At 41.8% G+C, this 20,662-nt stretch overlaps 1 protein-coding gene across 5 annotated transcripts in view; it reads left to right on the top strand.

Annotated features, from left to right (window-relative positions):
* The window catches only part of SCN8A (sodium voltage-gated channel alpha subunit 8), a 178,593-nt gene that overhangs the window by 126,350 nt on the left and 31,581 nt on the right, over positions 1–20,662 (top strand). For all 5 annotated transcript variants that reach the window (XM_072797858.1, XM_072797855.1, XM_072797859.1 and 2 more), the window contains exons 14-19: positions 4,879–5,117; positions 11,730–11,903; positions 14,388–14,744; positions 18,416–18,886; positions 19,419–19,536; positions 20,063–20,217. In XM_072797858.1, coding sequence (XP_072653959.1) covers positions 4,879–5,117; positions 11,730–11,903; positions 14,388–14,744; positions 18,416–18,886; positions 19,419–19,536; positions 20,063–20,217 — 1,514 coding nt within the window. The remainder of the gene's footprint in view (positions 1–4,878; positions 5,118–11,729; positions 11,904–14,387; positions 14,745–18,415; positions 18,887–19,418; positions 19,537–20,062; positions 20,218–20,662) is intronic.

Below are 20,662 nucleotides of genomic sequence, written 5' to 3'. Positions count from 1 at the left end.
TAGCGTATCTGCAGTAATGTTGCTGTCAGTGCCTGAACTTGGTATTGAGTGGCTCTTCCACGACAGTGCTGCACACTGAGGAATATCAGGATTTTCCATGACACCACAGTCCCCCAGCAAGTGTAAACTCTTTGTCCAATTATGGTCTATACTCCAGGCTCATCTTGCTTTCTTTAAAGATAGATTCAGTGACTGGGTTTTCTCTCATGAGATTCTGATTGATTCTTGTGAATCTTCTTCTTTTGATTCATGTTGGTTTAGCTGAGCTGTCCTACTGTAGATCCAGAATATTCTTGAGGCCTCAGATTACTTTTCTTCAGACTTCAGACTTCCAGGCTAACCCAACAATAACCAGAGTCTCTGAGATAAGGAGATTCAAAATTATCCTGATGTCCGTGGAATGAATTATTTTTTGAGTCATTTAAGCCCAATACTGCTTCTACTCTGAGAGAAAGGGAGAGAGAGAAAATGTGTGTGTGTGTGTGTGTGTGTGTGTGTGTGTGTGTGTGTGTTCGTGTGTGTTCATTTGTGTTCATTCAGCAGAGGTGTCTTTGATAAAGGGAAAAACCCCCAGAAAGAAATTCCTCTGGCTTGTCACATTCCCGCATGTAAGCAAGATGTTAAACTATACCTAGACTAATCTTGAGAATGCATCAAGTGAAAAGAATATTGAGTTAACTATTTTCAGCTGCCGGAACATTTATTCCTATTTTTCTTTAATTGTCATTGAGATCGTCATCTGAGAAAATATCTTTAAACTTTGTAGTTTATACTTTGAGATCACAGGCAAATAACTTCAGAGGATAAGAATTCCAAGCTAAGAAACTCTAGCTTAAGAACCTTGGCTGATTTTTATTCTTCACGAGGAGACAAGGACAGGATTTCTCTGGATATCTGTGGAAGTCGAGAAAGACGAATGAACCACCTCCAACAGGCATATTTTATTACTGGCAAAGACATCAGAACAGGAGAACTATTGATGCACTACAACAATTACTTAATTGATTGCTACAGTGGCTCAGCACAGAGTCTAGTAGAAGTAAATGTGTTGGAAATGTTTGTTGGACTGACCCTCACCTGCTTGGAACAGTAGGGAGCATTGGCAGTTTGGGCTTCCTTTTGGATGCCTTGATGCTTCCATACCTCTACTGAGCTGGGTGGAAACCACTGGAGTGGTCTTTTTCTTCTCCCATTTCTTCCTCTTCTCCCCATGCTCTTCCTTCTCTTCCTGTTCTGCTTTACTCATTCTCTACCCTCCACCCACCAGCACACACATAATAAAAAATAGATGTAGGGGTAGCTCAGGGAAGAGAGACAGTCATGGTTGTGTTCCTGAGTGGGAAGCCATTCCAGTTCTTTCTCCCTTTTCTAAGTCCTGATGTTCACATAGCCTTCCACTGCCCAGACGTTCTCCTCTCCCTTCCCCTAGGATTTGATTCCCTTTGTTTAAAGCTGGTGAGATGGGACTGCTGTAAGCAAAGAACAATGGATGGCTGGAGCTGAATGTGAGAGGGAATTAAAGGACATTAAGAAAGATCCATTCCTATTTAACTGCTGGTCCCGCTGTATTTAACGATTGCTACAGTGTTAGAAGCCAGCATTGAATGAATAATTGTTCCTGCTTCTCAGACCTTCAGTTAAGAAACTCTGACATTATTTTAATCATTGGATTACCAAACCAAAGAAGCAGGTTTCTACCTACCTGCTGAGAAAGCACAGTGTAGAACTCTAGAAGTGTGTATGTAAATAATGAGAAAATCCTGCCTGCTGTATGTCCCCCCTATCCTGTGGCAGACATGCTCTCCTGGAATCCAGCAAACTCAGCTGAATTCAGTCAGCAGAGCCATCAGCTTGGGGATATTTCAGAGGACTAGGGGTAGGGTGTAGGCAGAGAGTACTACAGTCTCACTTCTCCAAGGAGCGAAGGGGAGGGAGTTGGTGAAGAAGTGGTGATGGTACTTGGCATTACTGGTTCCCAGGTAAAACAGTTTCAACAACTGCCTCATAGAGGCAACTGGCCATAACTGTTGCAGCTGCGATTTGTTGAGTCACTCTTGTGTTCAGCTGACCAGCCCCGAGCATCAGTCAGCACGATAACTTAACTGCCATCTGTCTTTCGTGGTGTGGCTGCAAGCTCTGTGAGGTGGGGACTCTTGTATGCCAGTGTAGCAGTGTATTCCCAGGACCTCGCACACTGTAGGTGTTTCATATTTGTTGAATTGAATCAAGACAAGCCCTACATTCAGAAACCCCACGGTCTACTGACACCACCATCTTGGTGCAATTGCGAGGCCCTCTCTGGAAACCATTTCCAACACCCCTGAGGTTGACACTATGGTAACCTCTCCAAGAATGTTCAGGAGCAAAACAAGGGGAACTCCATAAACATTTAGATTTTTTTTTTTTTTGTAACATTTGGATATTTCTTTGGGTATGTTAGCCTGTTCTCCCAGACCAAATTCTTAGCTGTTTCAGGCATGTGGGGCCGAGAAAGTTTGCCAAGTTGTGAGTCACTTTGTAAACCTCTGTATTCACCTAATTGATCTTTTCTAGCTCCTCAAGCTCCACATTGCCTTACCGTTTGTGGAATGGAAAAGATCATCCTGAGATCTCACCTGAGAAAATGTGGATGAGATCCCTAGTATCCCTGTAGGAATCTTCTCCTTGCCCCATAGGGTAGGGAAACCCCTCTTCAGTATCTGGCAGAGACTGAGAGCCTAGTGCACCGTATAGCACCACAATTGTGTCTACTGTCGGAGACGTGAACAGTCGCAGCTTTAACCTCCACGTGCCATGAACAGACATTTGGAGAAGGGAGGAGATTAAAAAAAGGAACGGAACCAAATTTCCAAATATGTACTGTAAGAATTTATGGAAATAAGAGAACCTTTTCATTTTCTTTTTTTGGTTAGAAAACTAAATTTACCTTGGGAAGGGAGGGAGTTCTATGAGGAAGAAGCCAAAGCAAATTTTCTTCACAGACTTCCTTTCCCACGCAGACTCCCACGTGGCGCTTACTGTGGCCCTTAAATCTGAAAAACCAAGGCAACCATTTTCTTAGCAACCAGGGAGCCAATCAAAAACCCAACCAAAGCACCCCATCTAAAATAAAGCCATCACCATGGGCACCATCCAGCTGGTTGGAAAAAGGGAAAGAAGACTCATTTAAGCCAGCCATCTTGTTCCTTGGTGAAACGTTGGGAAACTTTTCTTCATTCCCTGAATGATTTGATTTTCTCAGCAGAATTGGGTTTGGGTGTGGGCTAGATACATCTCTACCCAGTCCCGTGGAACCAAGACCTTGCCTAGGATTATCATGCTGACCAGTTCTCAAAGCTACATTTACAAGAACATCTTCCAAGGTCAAGGTCCTTGGGCTTTTGTAATCCAAGCTATTATAATTCATACTCTACTTGAGCAGGACTTTGTTACCTACAGCCTAATGCCTAGACGGTTGTGGCTGCCAGCTGAATGGCTCTCTGTCTTCAATGTCTAATGGTCCTTTTTATATTTGTTTTGTGAACGACCTTAGAGATCATCTTGGTCTAATGATAGTCTATGTCCATCAGAATGCCAGGATCCTAGGGAAAGTGCCTCAGGGAAGGAAGAAGTCTGTCACACTGGGCTTCTCTTCCTGCCGCAACTAGAGCCCTTCGTGACTTAGTTATTTTGCATATTGAAGATCACATAAGATCTTCTTGGAAACTAACCAGCTCTGTTTCTAAAAGAGAGAGACCAAAGGAGGGAAGAGGGAGGGAGGATGAAATTGGAGAAGGGCAATGAGAAAGAGTAGGGGAAGGGAGAAGACTGGGACTCTTGCGCCCACCTCAGTTGTGAATTGTGCACTTGCTAACTTGCACTGCACACACTGCACAGGGTGGCCTGGCTGCCCATGCTGCTTCTGCTGCAAAGATAATAATAAGAGCAAATGATTCTGGAGCACTTACTGTAGGCCAGGGTGTTCTCTTTTTTTTAATATTTTATTTATTTATTCATAAGAGACACACAGAAAGAGAGAGAGAGGCAGAGACACAGGTAGAGGGAGAAGCAGGCTCCATGCAAGGAGCCCGATGTGGGACTCAATCCCGGGTCTCCAGGATCACGCCCTGGGCTGAAGGTGGTGCTAAACCACTGAGCTACCTGGGCTGCCCAGGCCAGGGTGTTCTGAGGTGCTTTATACATACCTATCTTAGCTCATTTAATTCTCTCGGCAGATTGAAATAATGTACTCAGGTTCCCCCACTTAGCACTGTCTGAGCTGGTACCGCACCCAGGTATGTCTGGCTTTAGAGTCTGCGCTTCTAAATGCTTCTCTGATAATAATTTAGTGATATAATGCATAACATAAAACGTGCCATTTATTGAGGACTTGCCTTGTGCCACGCACTGCGCTGGCCACTTTACATTTACCAACTCGCTTATTCCTTAATCGGTGGATGAGGATTATAGGACTCATTTATTCCCACAGCCTGTAAAGTAAGTGTGATTTCAGATAAGGTGACAGAAGTATAGAGGAATCTGTAACTTGCCTGAAATCACACAGTTGTGAGTGTTGAAGCCGGTTGGACCAGGGAGTCAGACCTCAGAGGCCAAGCTCCTAACCGTTATGCTGCACTCCCAAAACAGATCAAAGTCTAGGTTATGACCAGATGGTTGTTAATAGGGAAGTGACCTGGTATTGCTCATGCCTCCTCTTTCCCTTCATGGGAAAGAAAATGGGGTGGGGTGGGGTGGGGGGAACTACACAGAACAGTCAGTACTCAAACCACCTTTCTTCTCATGGTGAATAGCAGCGATAAGGACCCAGCAAGGAGTAGGAGAGACCCCCTTTGTTGTCTCACTGTGATTGAGGGCTACCTTTGTCTTTACTCGACACAGAGCTGGAAGAGTCACAGAGAAAGTGCCCGCCATGCTGGTATAAATTTGCCAATACTTTCCTCATCTGGGAGTGTCACCCGTACTGGATAAAACTGAAAGAGATTGTGAACTTGATCGTTATGGACCCTTTTGTGGACTTGGCCATCACCATCTGCATTGTCCTGAATACCCTGTTTATGGCCATGGAGCACCATCCCATGACACCACAATTTGAACACGTCTTGGCTGTAGGAAATCTGGTAAGATGGAGCACTCTCTCCTGATTTTATGATCTGAACATGTTTTGCCTGTAGGACATCTTTTTTTCTGATACTGGAAGCTGGAGTTTAGTTGAAAAGAAAGTAATAGTTAATTGGAAGACAAATGCTTCCACATATGGCACAGCCCCAGCCACTTCTGCTCACTGTTGTGATCCCTTGGCTGTTTCCTCTTTCTGCAGAACTTTGAAGACGTCATTTAGGAGCTATTGGCAGAAAACCAACCATGGTGACAGAATGGGAGGCCTGGTGCAGTGGGTTGCTTTCAGCAACCTGAGCCAAGGACTTCGGGACTTTTTTTTCCTCATTCTGTTTCTCACATTGATTCCTGCATTACTCCAGCACATCACTTCCCCTTTCACCTTCAGTAACAACTACCACAAAATAGGGGAGCTCTTTTAGTGCATTAAACATAACTATAAATTTGCCTGTACCGTGATATATTATTTACCCATATGGGGCCTATCTATAGGAAACTTTTAATTCTAGGCTGGTTTCCCCCTCCTATCCGACTTCTGGGCTCTCATCCAGTTTCTACCGTTAGTTGATCTGTGCCAAATTTACTTTAACATTAGCTTAAACCATATATTTAATTTATTATATTATTTAGAAGATAAGAATGAGGGGTTTTTTTTTTTAATAGATGACACAGTATATTCTGAAGTCAAATAGTTGTCATTTGGGGATTTTATCTGTTTTATTTCTTAGTCCAAAGATCAGGAGTTGATTGAATTTTGATAGGTAAGAAAATTTAGTTGAAAAGAATCCTCTACGTCATCTGGACTTCATTATTCCATAGGAGTTTCACCATGAGCAAGTTAAATCCTTTTTTTTTAAGATTTTATTTATTTATTCATAAGAGACAGAGAGAGGGAGAGATACAGACAGAGGGAGAAGCAGGCCCCCTGCAGGGAGCCTGATGTGGGACTCCATCCCAGGACTCCGGGATCACCACCTGAGCCAAAGGCAGACACTCAACTGCTGAGCCACCCAGGTGTCCCAAGCAAGTTAAATCTGATGGTTCATTACCTTTTGAATATGATCTCTGCCTGGTATTCTCTGTTTCCCTCTCTCTACACACACATACACACACACATGCATACATACACATATCTCTCTCACACACAGAGTTTTTACATTAAGTCCTAATATACTATTAAAGTGTTATAATATTTTGAGTTCTGATTATGAAAACACGTGTGGCAAAGGAGATGCTTTATCTGGTTAGTCCTTGCAGCTTGTCACATTCCCTTGTACACATCCAAGATAATTCTATAATCTTTCCACTCCCCATGTCTGAGTTAGTGAGTTAGTGACATACTTCAGGCTCACCGCTTCGATGTAAGCCCTCATGCCCAACCTGATGAGATATGGGCGTCTTGAAACAGGACATCCTCATAGGCTGTCCAGGAAATCTGCTGACTCTGAGGGGGTACTTAACAGTGGGCTTACTGTATGACCAGGAGGTTGGCCATCAAGCAGCATTTTGAACCAATCAACAAAATGATATAGATACAAGCTTATTTTATTAGCCAAGAGTTGAGTAATGAAAAGTATGACTTGATAATTTTGCCGATGGTGGTAGTATTTTCCCTGTGATGTTTTGTTTTTCTCAAAGTCTTTACTTTTACTTGCTTTTTACAGAATCAGTCCTTGATTTCAAAGGAATTTTGAGAGGCCTTTTCACCTACCACCAGCAGAATTGCCCTTAGACCAGGCCAGCAGATAACATTATTTTTCCCTTTCTGAAAAAATCTGTAGAGACTTAAGGTCACACCTAGATTAGAAGTGTTAGAGTTATGAGCATTGAGAAGACTTTGCTCAGTATCATCATGAAGAAAGAGGAGAGAGGGAAGGTCAGCAATTAATGTTCAAGGACTTTCTGAAGCAACCCAACCAAAACAGTTCTAAAATGAAAAAGCACTCTGGGGGCAAGAGTTTTCAAGGGACTGTAAAGAATTATAAACCTGCAATTAGTGGGGATGGAAAATAGTGAATGGTTCAGGATACTTTGGCCAGTAGTTTGGAGGTGAGTGTGAAGGGGAAGAAATAAGACTGGTACCTAGATTTGGAAGTTTAGTAGCTGTGGAGGAAATAGGATGACTGAGGAAAGAACAGGTTTGGAGTTTAAAATCAAGAGGTCTGGGCAGCCCGGGTAGCTCAGCAGTTTAGTGAATATCCTGGAGTCCCAGGATTGAGTCCCACGTTGGGCTCCCTGCATGGAGCCTGCTTCTCCCTCTGCCTGTGTCTCTGCCTCTCTCTCTGTGTCTCTCATGAGTAAATAAATAAAATCTTTAAAAACAATAATAATAAAATCAAGAGTTCTGTTTTGAATGTACTAATGTTACATATGCCACTCCTTTCTGACCACAAATATTTGCATCTATAAAATGAGGATAACACCATGTCATCAGAGGTTGGGAGGATAAAATGAGAACCTATAGATAAGCTTTTAGAATAGCGAAATATACTCTACAAATCATAGGAACTATATTAGTATAATTCAGTAAAAGAATTTCCAAAGGCTTGGACATTTTTTTAAAAATCTAATTGGCTTTATTAAATGACTCATGAATCAGGCGGCATCCATTCTAAGCAGAGAGGAGCTCCCAAAGGTTTGGACATCTAGAGAGAGTCTTTGAACCTGAGAAAAGGAAGATGGAAAAGAGTGAGATTGACCAGCTTGTGAAATGAGATACAACCTTGTCTCACGGTTGGAACCCTGAGGCCTTCCTCAGACAGTGAAGTGAGCTGTGTTTGTCCATAGGTAAAGGTGGAAGTTTCTGATGGCAGAAGAGAACAGTTTTCTGTAAAGCAAAGGTCCCTCCTGCCTCTCCCACCCTCCCCACAGGAAAAACGTTAGTAAGAGGAAGAACCTTAAAGATAATTCTATCCACTCCCCGTGTTCCATGGAGGAAATGGAAGTCCAGGGAGGCTATGTAACTTCTACAGCTTTTGTTTTATTCAGGAGATAAACGTAAGGATTCTTTTCTTCCCTTTTTTGCAACCATTTGAACACAACTGTGAGTTTATAAGGTGTTTTGTTGTGTTTTGTTGTTGTTGTTGTTGTTGTTGTTTTTAAGCAACCCCAATCTTAGAGAAAGGTTTCAAGTACAGTCTAAAGCATTCTTTTGGAGAGTAAGTTGCTGACACAGCCCCTCAGCCTTTCACATGTGTTTTACGAACACGTACACTGTCCTGCTGAACCATAATACAGCCATCAGACTCAGGAAATTCCCGTGCACCTCACAGCCCCTTCATTCTCAGGCCCCTTTGGGTTCTTCCAGAAATCCCAGTCATGTTCTTCGTAGCAAAAGAACATGTAACAAAAAGACTATTCCAGTCTCCTGTTGCATTTGGTTGTCCTGTGTCTTCAGTCTTCTTCAGTTTGGCGGACTTTTTCAGTCTTTCATTGGTTTTTTGACCCTGACACTTGGGAAGACTCCAAGCCAGTTATTTTGTAGAACTTCTTCAATTTCAGTTTGTTTGGTCCTTCCTCATGATTAGACTCAGCTTACACATTTGGCAGGAGTATCACACAAGCAAGGTTGTCTTCCCTTGCACCTACCACGTGGCACGGTTTCCGTTTGTCCCATTGTAGTGATGGTCACTTGGTCAGTTGACAAAGGAGGTATCTCCAGGCTTCTCCCCTGTAAAGTTATTCTTTTCCATTTATAATTAGTGTTTGTGAAGATGTTTTGAAATGGTCTAAATTTACTGTTCTTCATTTAACTTTTGATTATTTATATCAACGTAGACTCATGGCTTTCAGTTTTATCTAGTGGGTTATAATCCATTGTCATCATTTATTTAAATGTTTAAACATTCCTGATTTGGCCACTGGGATTTCCTTCAAGCTATTTTCTGTGTCCTATCAACATATCCTCATTACTTCTTTTTTTTTTTTTTCTGATGTTACAGACTATTCCAAGCTAATTTTATATTTTTCCCATCTCAGGCCTGGATCAGCCATTTCTCAAGGAGCCCTGGTTGTTGTAGTGAAAAATGATATTTAGAAGTCAAGATCTGTTGGAGCAATCAGTGTACATGACTGGACCCTCTCAGCATGGGGCTGGCTGTTTATTCTAGTCCCACATTACCAGATTCATTCTGATTTCTTCCTTTCTATAGTTGTAACTCCTCTGACAAAAAGACACCTGGTTGCTGCTATCTTTAGTGTATTTATTTGATAAAAAAGCCACCGTTACCTCTTGCAAAGTGATTATCCTCCTCTCCCTGTTCAAGATCTGGCTCCCTGTTCTAGACCCCCAGCATCCATATCAGTGTCCTTCCTAGAGACCCTCTTCCCACGCTTCTCAGGCCCTGACACCCCAGTCCCACTTTCTTTGAGAACTGCCATTCCTAGAGCCTAGGAATAAGTTCCTAGGGGAATATTTGAGGACACTCACAAGAGTGACATTTATGTACGATCGTCGATTGACATGCTGCTTATAATTCTCCTTTTTTCTCCTTCTCAAGAAGCATACCACAGTGCAAATTAGAATGGCATCATGGGAATAGCCTTACGTCTGCTCTTTTCCATTTATAAAAAAGTTACTCTTTCATACCAACAAACCCCAACTGGTGGCAATCACTATATGTTGAAATAACATGGTTGCTGACCTCTGTCATGGGCATTTCTGTCAGGCATCTGGGTGCCATTCATCCTATTGAAAGGCAACAGTAACTGTGTCATTGTTGATTTTATCTTAGGAACCAGAGTTCCCACAGTATAAATATTCTGTGATCAGTTAGCCAGGGCTTATTACTGAGCATTTCCTGTGTGTTCACCAGAAACAGTGGGACAGCAACCAAAAGTAGACAGTCTCTACTTAGTGTGCAGTAAGCAGACTAACATTTCTGTATAGAGAAACCTTCCATGGGTTTATGCTGAGGGTAAAATGTCTGTGGGGAAATTGATTAGCTGCCCTCACTTACAGCTACGTTCCATCTGTAGATGCTTAGTGTGTACCCTGAACTTTGATTTTGCTTAACTGGACCTCTCTAGAGAATATTTTCTTTCACTTCTAGAATACTGCATCTTCAGTTTAGAAAAAAAATGGGGAGCCATGGAAAAGTATACGGACACAAAACCTTACAGCCCACGTAGCCATTTTCATTTCCATCATGCCATTCTGTTTTGTCATTGCTATACATTCATTGAGTCTGTTTCAAAACAGTGTCTGTAGTCTAAGTATTTTTCACTATTTCCAATTCTGTCCTCAGACCGTATCTTCAAAGTTTTTCTTAAAATCCTTCCTTTGTAAACTTGGTAACCAGGTAGTTGCAGGCAGTGATTTATTATGAGTTTAAAACCTATTACATATCAGTCCTCTAAAATCAGAATATTCAATAAGAGTCTGATGGTGTGTGGTTAGCCTACAATGAAGGTATTGGTCTTGTTGAAACTGGCATTTGTGGGATTTTACTTTCTTACTACACATTATGTTATCCTGAGGGATACAGAAGGCATTAAGAAACACAGGGTGCTCTGAAAGGTAGAAAAGTGGGAGTCCTGTAACACAGGGAAGAAGTCATTCGCATAGCCAATGAGGTCCAAACCTTAAAATAGTTATTACATCATTGATTATCATATTGAAAAAATCAAAAGGAAGCACCAACATCTCCAACAATAAGCAAATTCTTTGAGCGGGTGCCTAAATGGCTCAGTCAGTTAAGTGGCCAGCTCTTGATTTCAGCTCAGGTCATGATCTCAGGGTCCTAGGATCAAGCCCCACATCTTGTCAGACTTCTTGCTCAGTGGGGAGTAAGGATTCTTTCTTCCTCTCCCTTGGCCCCTCCCCCTGCACTCTCTCTCTAAATTAAATAAAATCTTAGAAAAAAGGAAAGAAAATTCTTGGAGGACATACTCAGTAGAATTTTATATAAGTGATATAAATGGGAATTAAGAAGACTATATAGCAACGTGGACTGAGTTATATAAGTAAAAAATAAGACCCAAGATACTGTGTACTCTATGATTTCACAACTGTCAAAAGATATGTGCATTTGAAAAAAAAACAGAAAGTACATAAAAATGATGGTTGTATGCAAAATGATGAAACTATACTTTTTTTTCCTGTATTTGCATGCTTCTAGGAGTGTTCTGTTTGTTGGTTTTACAATTTAAAATGAGAAACTCTGAAGCATATGTCAAGCTTTGATAAGGCACGTAATATCAAATCAGGAATAATGCTATATTTTTAAAATATAATTCAATGAGTAGGTTGTTTTTCTAGGCAAACATCCCAAACATAAACATTCAAAGTGACTGCTGACCCTTTAGAAGGAGCCACTGTGTGGTCTTCCTATGCTTAAAATAGTTTTTTAAATGTACTCTTGAACAACGTGAATTAGGTAATTCTGGCAACAAAGATGAGAATATTGGAACTGAATACTTGATTCAAAAGGAAAACAAGAATCTCTTGCCTCATGTGGAGTAGTCATGGGACATCTAAGTGCTGATGTCTTCAGATGTACAATTTAACCGGACTAGCTGTTGATGCTTCTTGGACATGTGGTATTCAAAGATAATAATAAAGATATTCTCTTTCTATTATTTCTTTTCCTTACCCCCTGCCTTCCCCTCTTTAGGTTTTCACTGGAATTTTCACAGCGGAAATGTTCCTGAAGCTCATAGCCATGGATCCCTACTATTATTTCCAAGAAGGTTGGAACATTTTTGACGGATTTATTGTCTCCCTCAGTTTAATGGAACTGGGTCTAGCAGACGTGGAGGGGCTTTCGGTGCTGCGATCTTTCCGATTGGTATTCCATATTTCTCCAATTTCTTTTTACATTTCCTATCTTGCAGCTACTAAAAAAGTTTTGCATTAGTTAATTTGATGATTTAAAAAAATCCCTAACTATATTCTCATGATTCCTGTTGGTGATTAGATAGTAAAATCTTGGCAATTTTTCTGCTAAGTTCCTAATATAGAAGTTCGTTTTTAATATTAATCAGCAAACAGAAGTCGTTTTTAGGAAGTTCCTCAGAAAATAATAGTTAACCTAAAAGATGAAAAAGAAGGATTCCTAAGGGTTATTCTGAGGTCTAATGAATTTGCTAGTAAATCTGTTTCTTTATCTGGACATGTCCTTGAAATGGCAGTAATTTCTCCTTGTTCAAAGATGTCTCTCATTTCTTCCATCATGGTGACCCCTCCCAGAAAATGGGAATAAAATAATACTTTAAAAAATTATAATGAAATTAATTTTTGAACATTGACTTTTTCCCATAACATTAGCTGAGAAAGATTTTGTAATATATTTGAAGAAGTTAATGTTAAAATTACTAAAAATGACTTTGAAAGAATAGTTGTTTTTTTTTTGTTTTTTTGTTTTTTTTATTCATGATAGTCACACAGAGAGAGAGAGAGAGGCAGAGACATAGGCAGAGGGAGAAGCAGGCTCCATGCACCGGGTGCCCGACGTGGGATTCGATCCCGGGTCTCCAGGATCGTGCCCTGGGCCAAAGGCAGGCGCCAAACCGCTGCGCCACCCAGGGACCCTGAAAGAATAGTTAATGGTATCCTCAAAATAGCTTCCCATAAACATAAGCATAAGCAATGACCTGTTTAAGTCCCTTGAGAAGCTGAGTTACTTCCAGGGTATCCACTCAGAGCATCAGAACTGGCCTAGGTTTTTCTCTCCCTATTGGGAAAAATACCTAAGCACTTGTAACTGAAAGGGTTTTAGGTTTTTTCATCAGAATATTCAGCATATTGAAAGAGAATTGGAATAGAATGGAACTATTTCTACAATAGAGGTCTTGCTCAGTCCAAGTCACAAGTAACATCTGTCAAGTTTCTTGAACCTCTGCTTACTAGTCTTTGGTTGGATCTTAGGATCTAGCCCATAGTAGACTTTTTGAAAATCATTCTTGGGGATCCCTGGGTGGCGCAGCGGTTTGGCGCCTGCCTTTGGCCCAGGGCGCGATCCTGGAGACCCGGGATCGAATCCCATGTCGGGCTCCCGGTGCATGGAGCCTGCTTCTCCCTCTGCCTGTGTCTCTGCGCCTCTCTCTCTCTCTGTGACTATCATAAATAAATAAAAATTAAAAAAAAAAATTAAACACTCCCTTTAAAAAAAAAAAAAATCATTCTTGTTATCTGGAAGATGAGATGAAGGACTAAGAGGTAGAAGCCCTAGCAGTAGTATTCCTAATAACTAAAAAGCCAATCAGAGAAGGAAAAATATAAATGATCCAGATATTCACACAGAGAAACACCTGGTAAATCTTGAACTCTCAGATAAGATTCAGACTTTCAACAGGAAAAGAATGTTCCAATCCATGCTGTTGCCATTCTACCAGAATTCCTTTTATATCATGTGTTAGTTATTAACTTATGACGTCTGAAGATGATCTCATTTTTATCATTTCATCATGGGCTTTATACATTATAATTCTCAATATTAGATAAGACTTTGTAAATCATTTATTACAGAATATAGAAATTTCATGATTGCAGGTAACAGAAGTTCTGTCCTCTGAATTAATATCATTATAGGCCCTTTTCATAAGATGTTTGATATATGTGGAACTGCTTCTGCTAAGGCATTGTGCTTCTCCTCCAAATTACTCCAAGCATATCCCAACATTTCCTATCAGCTATTGAATATTTATTGGCAAGCAAAAGGAGAGATACTTAGAATTTTTAAATGCATGTTTTTTTAAGGAAACAGATGACTTATTTTTCACTGTCCTTACGATCCTGATCTTTTGCTTCACTACAGCTCACATTTTCCTTGATAATGTTCCTTGAGAAGTCAAGGGAAAATCAATAGCAAAAGGATATATTCATGTATAGGTTCTTAAAAAGTGGATTGAGGGGTGCCTGCGTGGCCTAGTTGGTTAAGTGTCCAACTATTGATCTCAGTTCGGGTCTCGATCTCAGGGTTGTGAGTTCAAACCTCCCACTGGGCTTTGTGCTGGGCATAGAACCTACTTTAAAAAATTAAAATTAAAAAATAAAAAGTGGATTGAACCAGGGACTAATATAAGGGCCTAGAGGCAGTATTCTTGGTTCCTAATGTAAGTCTTTCACTTACTGTGGAATTAATCCATTTTCCCTGTCTATGCCTCACATTCTCTCATTTTAATCTAAGATAGTTAAAAGTCCTGGGAACTTCCCAACAATGCTCAATAAATTTAGCTTGATCTCGCTAATTTTATATGTTTGTATTTTAGCTGTATGGTAAGAAAATGGATTGAGTATCATTTGATTTTTGTTTTGATTTTTTTCCCCTTAGCTCCGAGTCTTCAAATTGGCCAAATCTTGGCCCACCCTGAACATGCTGATCAAGATTATTGGAAATTCAGTGGGTGCCTTGGGCAACCTGACCCTGGTGCTGGCCATTATTGTCTTCATCTTTGCTGTGGTGGGGATGCAACTCTTTGGAAAAAGCTACAAAGAATGTGTCTGCAAAATCAACCAGGACTGTGAACTCCCTCGCTGGCACATGAATGACTTTTTCCATTCCTTCCTCATTGTCTTTCGAGTGTTGTGTGGGGAGTGGATCGAGACCATGTGGGACTGCATGGAGGTGGCAGGCCAGGCCATGTGCCTCATTGTCTTCATGATGGTCATGGTTATTGGCAACTTGGTGGTTAGTACTAACTTGTAGAATTTTTCAGTCTTTGCCCAGAACATCTTACCCTTGACCCAGAAGCCCAGTGGGCATGGTCTTACTAACTTCATGTCTGTGCTAGTTTTTATTCTTTCTTGGTTTAAGAACCCTAAGGTACAAATGAAGGAAAGGAGACTCTCTTTACAGAGACCTGCTGAGTCATAAACCCCACTGTCAACCTTTTTTCATAGTATGGTAACAAAACTCAGCAAAGTTAAATGATTTTCCTGAAGTCAGGGAAATGGGCTTATTTTAGATTCTGGACCACAAAATCTATGCTTTTTCTACTATAGAGGTTTCCTTCATTTAAATTAGAATTTCTCAACCTTGACACTGTTGACGTTTTGGGTTAGGTAATTCTTTGTTGTAGGATTGTCCTTTGTGTCGTAGGATGTTTAGCAGCAACCCTGGCCTCTACTGTTTACTGGCCAGTAACACCCCCCCACCCTGTTATGACAACCCAGAATGTTTCCAGACATTGCCAGCTGTCCCCTAGGAGGCAAAACTGCCCTCCATTGAGAACCAATGATTTAAACCATTAGAGGGTTTTATCTAACTTGTATAAATGGCAAATCACTTTTTTTGCTTTAATCTGTCTTTCTACGGTCTTCTGCCTCTGTATATAGAATATTCACCAACAGAAATTTTGACACCGTGTTTCTCAAAGTGTGGTCAGAGGACTAGCAATAGTGAGATCACTTTAGAGTACGTTAGAAATGCAGAATCTTAGGCCCCTCCCCAGAACTACTGAATCAGAATCTGCATTTTTAGCAGGAGTCTCCAGGTGTTTGACATGCACACTAGAATTTAAGTCCTTATTTTTCAGATGAGGCACAAGTCTAGAGCAGGGGGCGCTAGAAGAAGGAAACCCAGTGTGACCCCTTGTCAGATCATCCAGAGCAAGTCTCCTTTTTGTGCTGTAGAGAAGCATGCCAGGAGAGGGCTCCTGCTCACCAGCCTCGAACCAGCTGTTCTTTTTATGATCTATAAAAATAGACACTGATGTTTTCTGTAATCCCTCCCTTTCTCCATTCCTGACCCCCCTTCCCGCAGTCCTACTCCCGCTCGCCTTCCCACTTCCCACTTCCTCAGTGAATGCAGCTATTGCCTCCCGGTGCATAGTGGGATCCACATTTCCCAGCCCTGACCTCATACCCCTTTCTCTATTCCCTTCTTATCACTTGTCTCTGCATCCTCTCCCCCTGACTCTCTACAGACAACCTGAGCACATGACAAAATGCAGTATTGTTTCTGCTTTGGATGACACTTTTCCAGGTTCAGTCTTTCTGCCCACCTAGTCTCTAGGAATCTGTGACTATAAGTCTCTTCTGACTCTCTTCTTTCCCTTCCCACTAAATTATCTGGTCCCTTTCATACATCTTTTTTGTAGTATTTATAAGATCTGCCCCGTCCTTTCCATATCTATAATCCATCCAGTATTTTTTTTTTTTTAGATTTTATTTGTTTATTTATGAGAGACACAGAGAGAGGCAGAGACACAGGCAGAGGGAGAAGCAGGCTCCATGCAGGGAGCCCGATGTGAGACTCGATCCCCGGACCTGGGATCACACTCTGAGCTGGAGGCAGACGCTCAACCACTGAGCCACCCATGCACCCCCCCCCCAATCCAGTATTTCTAAAAGTGTGGTCTGAAGATCACAGCTACCCAAATTTCACATGTTAAAAAAAGGCTGAGTTCCAGGCCCTATACCAGATCTACTGAATCAGAATCTTAAAGGTGAGGCCAAGGAAGTATGTATTTTTTCATACATCCCACCCCAGGAGATTTTCATGCATTCTAAGGCTTGAGATTACAGTAGCCTAATTCAGACCCCTGTTAACTCATGCAACTAACAACTCTAGCATATATAGCTGATAGAAATAATTTTCTCAGATCTCTGTCATCTGTTATTCTTTACTCAAAGACCAGTAGTAGATCCAATTAAATAAAATTCAAATCCCTCAGCCTGGCCTTCAAAGCTCCCTCAACTCACCCCCATTTTACCAACCATATTCCTTTGTAATTCTACAAATGGCCCAAATAATTTGCATATATATAGTTCATTTGTCATTTCCATCCCTCTCACTCTACACATACTAACATCTCCACCTAAAATGTATTGCTTACTCTTCAGAAGTGAGACAAAGTAAGGGCCGGGCCGTAAGGGCAGGTGTAAATCAAGAAGTGAACAACTCCCAATTTTTAAAGTAAGCCTTAATAAAAATAAATTAATTAATCTTAATGTCCAATGTGGTAAAATAGGATATTAAAACATAAATAAAGCTTGCATCGATGATTAGACAGTTAGATATTAAACAGAACATAGAAGTCACCATCACTGGTCAAACTATTTTATTTTGATAAATGTTAAGAAAACAAAGGAAGCTAGTTCTTAGGATAACATGAACTATATTTCAGTTCTACTTTCTTGATTTGTTAGGAAAATGTGGTTCTCCAAGCCTAGTTTTTCTAATGTGGGTTCTCCAAGACACCCACTGCTTGTGAATACATGGAATCTGTACCCTCTTCGATCCTCCCAATAAGCCGTGTCCATTTTTTTTCCTCATTAGGGGGAATTTTCTCCCAAAATGGATAGTTTTTGCTTTTTCTTATTATAAGAAAAGTAATATATTTGGGAGTACATATATATGTATGTAAAACTATAAGAGAACCAAGAAAAGAGGTGCTATAAACTTGTATCACAACCAAAACCAAACAAACTGCCCACTTGGTAGAAAAGAGCATCGAGGTTCCTCAGAAAATTAAAAATAGAGCAGCACCTGGATGGCTCAGTGGTTGAGCATCTGTCTTTGGCTCAGGTCATGATCCCAGGGTCCTGGGATCGAGTCCTGCATCAGGCTCCCTGCTTCTCCCTCTGCCTGTGTCTCTGCCTCTTTGTCATGTCTCTCATGAATAAATAAATAAATTCTTAAAAAAAAAAAGATAACTAAAAATAGACCTACCATATGATCCAGTAATTCTACCACTGTGTATATACCCAAAGAAAACAAAAACACTAATTAGAAAAGATACATGCACCTCTATGTTTATTGCAGCAGTATTTGCAATAGCCAAGATATGGAACCACCCCAAGTATCCACCCATAGATTAAGAGATGGGGTATCTGTATAAATGGAATATTACTGGGCCATAAAAAAAGATTGAAATCTTGCCATTTGCAACAACATGGATGGAGCTAGAGGGTATAATGCTAAGTGAAATAAGTCAGAGGGAGACAAATATGATTTCACTCATATGTGGAATTTAGGAACAAAACAAATGAACAGCAAAACAAAAACCCAGACTCTTAAATTCAGAGAACAAACTGGTGGTTACCAGAGGAGGGTGAGGTGAAATAGAGGATTAACAGTACACTTATTGTGGTGAGAACTAATGTGTAGAGTTGTTGAATATTGTACACCTGAAACTAACGCTATATGTTAATTATACACTTCAATAAAAAATGTTTTAATGTCCACTTAGTGACATGAGCATTTAAAACACTGAGTGGGTCAAACCAAACATAGTAGAAACTATTGTGCCTGTCACATAAGTCTGTGGATTTTCAAGTTTTAACCCTAGTTTAGTGCATGACTTTCCCTAATACTGTCAACATTCACTCTCCTTTCTCCTACTGCCACTGGTACAGGTGCTGAACCTGTTTCTGGCCTTGCTCCTAAGCTCCTTCAGCGCAGACAATCTGGCAGCAACAGACGATGATGGGGAAATGAACAACCTTCAAATTTCAGTAATCCGGATCAAGAAGGGGGTGGCTTGGGCCAAACTGAAAGTGCACGCCTTCATGCAGGCTCACTTGAAGCAGCGTGAGGCCGATGAAGTGAAGCCTCTGGATGAGCTATATGAAAAGAAGGCCAACTGTATCGCCAACCACACTGGTGCAGACATCCACCGGAATGGTGACTTCCAGAAGAATGGCAATGGCACAACCAGTGGCATTGGCAGCAGCGTGGAGAAGTATATCATTGATGAGGACCACATGTCCTTCATCAACAATCCCAACTTGACCGTGCGGGTGCCCATTGCTGTAGGCGAGTCTGATTTTGAGAATCTTAACACAGAGGATGTTAGCAGCGAGTCGGATCCTGAAGGCAGCAAAGATGTAAGGCCCCAGTCTAAAACTCAACTGTGATTCTGTATGGGGACAAAAAGGGGCCCTGTCACCTCCAGGGACTGGTTCAGTTATGGGGTTGGTAGGGAGATTATGGAATAGCCAGCTAGGTTTGAGAACCAACCCTAATACTCTCTGTCATTCTAGACCTTCCTTAGGTGACCTAGTATCCTGAGATATTCCTAGACCTATGTCCATTGCTGCTGGATCATCTCAGAGGCTGGAGCAGAACGCTCAAGGACTTCCCTGACATTAATCTGGCTGAGCTGGAGCACTGAGCCACATTTTGTTTAGGGTGGATCACTCACTGTGAACAGACTTTAATGTGTTCTCCCAGTACTGGAAGAAGTTTTGAGGGCCCTCTGGTAATTGTTTGGCCCTCCGGAACGGGATGACGATGAGTCTGTAAAAGAATTGCAAAGAGTTACATCTGACCCATCACCTGTGCCCGAGGTAGAGCAGTCAGTGTAGAGTGGAAGTTTGCTGCAGAGTTGGTTGAGCTCCCTTTTCTTTGTGAATCTAGAAACTGGATGATACTAGCTCCTCTGAAGGAAGCACCATCGACATCAAACCCGAAGTAGAAGAAGTCCCGGTGGAACAGCCCGAGGAATACTTGGATCCAGATGCCTGCTTCACAGAAGGTGAAAGGGGGAAAGGACAGGGGTGGGCATGTGACACTTGCAGTCCTCACAGATTTCCGCCAGGGTCAGTGGTTGGGTGAGGGTGGGGGCTCCGTGGCCATCTTCAAGAACTTTATTCCCACCTCATCATTTAGGGAAGTTCATATGTTTCCCTTATTTGGTTCATACCAAGTTTCTATTCTCAAATATTTCTTTGTCCATTTTCTCTTGGCATCAGCCCAGAAACTTCCATTAGAAAGGCCTGTTCTCTCGTGGCTGTGTCTGCCTCCTGACCACCCTTTTCTCCTCCCTCTCACTGCTTCTTTATAGGACATCTTCCCAACTCCAGAGGGCCTTGCCCTGGTAGCCTTGCAGCCTAGCCCCAGCCCTGCCACCCTCCATGTGTGAATCAGACATTCTGATTCAGCCACTGTACTCCCGGCTGTGTGGTGGGGCAGCACCTGGTGGGGCCTGGGAGACCGAGGAGAGGGCAGGTCTGGGCGGGGCACGCTCCCACGGTCTGACCTGCCTCTCCCGCTGGTGCCAGGTTGTGTCCAGCGATTCAAGTGCTGCCAGGTCAACATCGAAGAAGGGCTAGGCAAGTCTTGGTGGATCCTGAGGAAGACCTGCTTCCTCATCGTGGAGCACAATTGGTTTGAGACCTTCATCATTTTCATGATTCTGCTCAGCAGTGGTGCCCTGGTGAGTCCAGGGGAGAGGACAGGGAGGGCTGGGCTGGGCTGGGGAAGGCTTTGAACCAGTGGGAAAGACCAGATGAGGCCCAAGCCCAGTTTCTCTGAGAGCCCAGATGGCTGTGGCCCCAAGGCCAACGGTCAGCCAAAGTGCTTTGGGCTGCTGTTTTGAGCCTTTAGGATTAGAATCCACTTTTCCACATCTTGATCTTCTTTACTCAGGCTGAGTAAGATCTTTCACATCTAAGACCCCCCCTTCTATCAGGGTGAGAGCACAAATTAATTACCAAGTATCTTCACTGCTTAGTTTGCCCCATTCTAAGCAACTTCCTAAGATGAACTTTCCTTTCTCACCTAATACCCCAGATACCTTGTTCTTTACTTTTCAGTTGCTCCAGATAAGAAGGAGGTTGGGTTCCTTGACCCCACCTCCCCTCACACCCTAACTAGTCTGG

This window comes from Canis lupus, chromosome 25 (genome assembly GCF_048164855.1).
Source record: "Canis lupus baileyi chromosome 25, mCanLup2.hap1, whole genome shotgun sequence".
NCBI lineage: Eukaryota > Metazoa > Chordata > Mammalia > Carnivora > Canidae > Canis > Canis lupus.
Note: the sequence above shows the minus strand (reverse complement) of the source record. Positions and strands in the feature narration are given on the sequence as shown.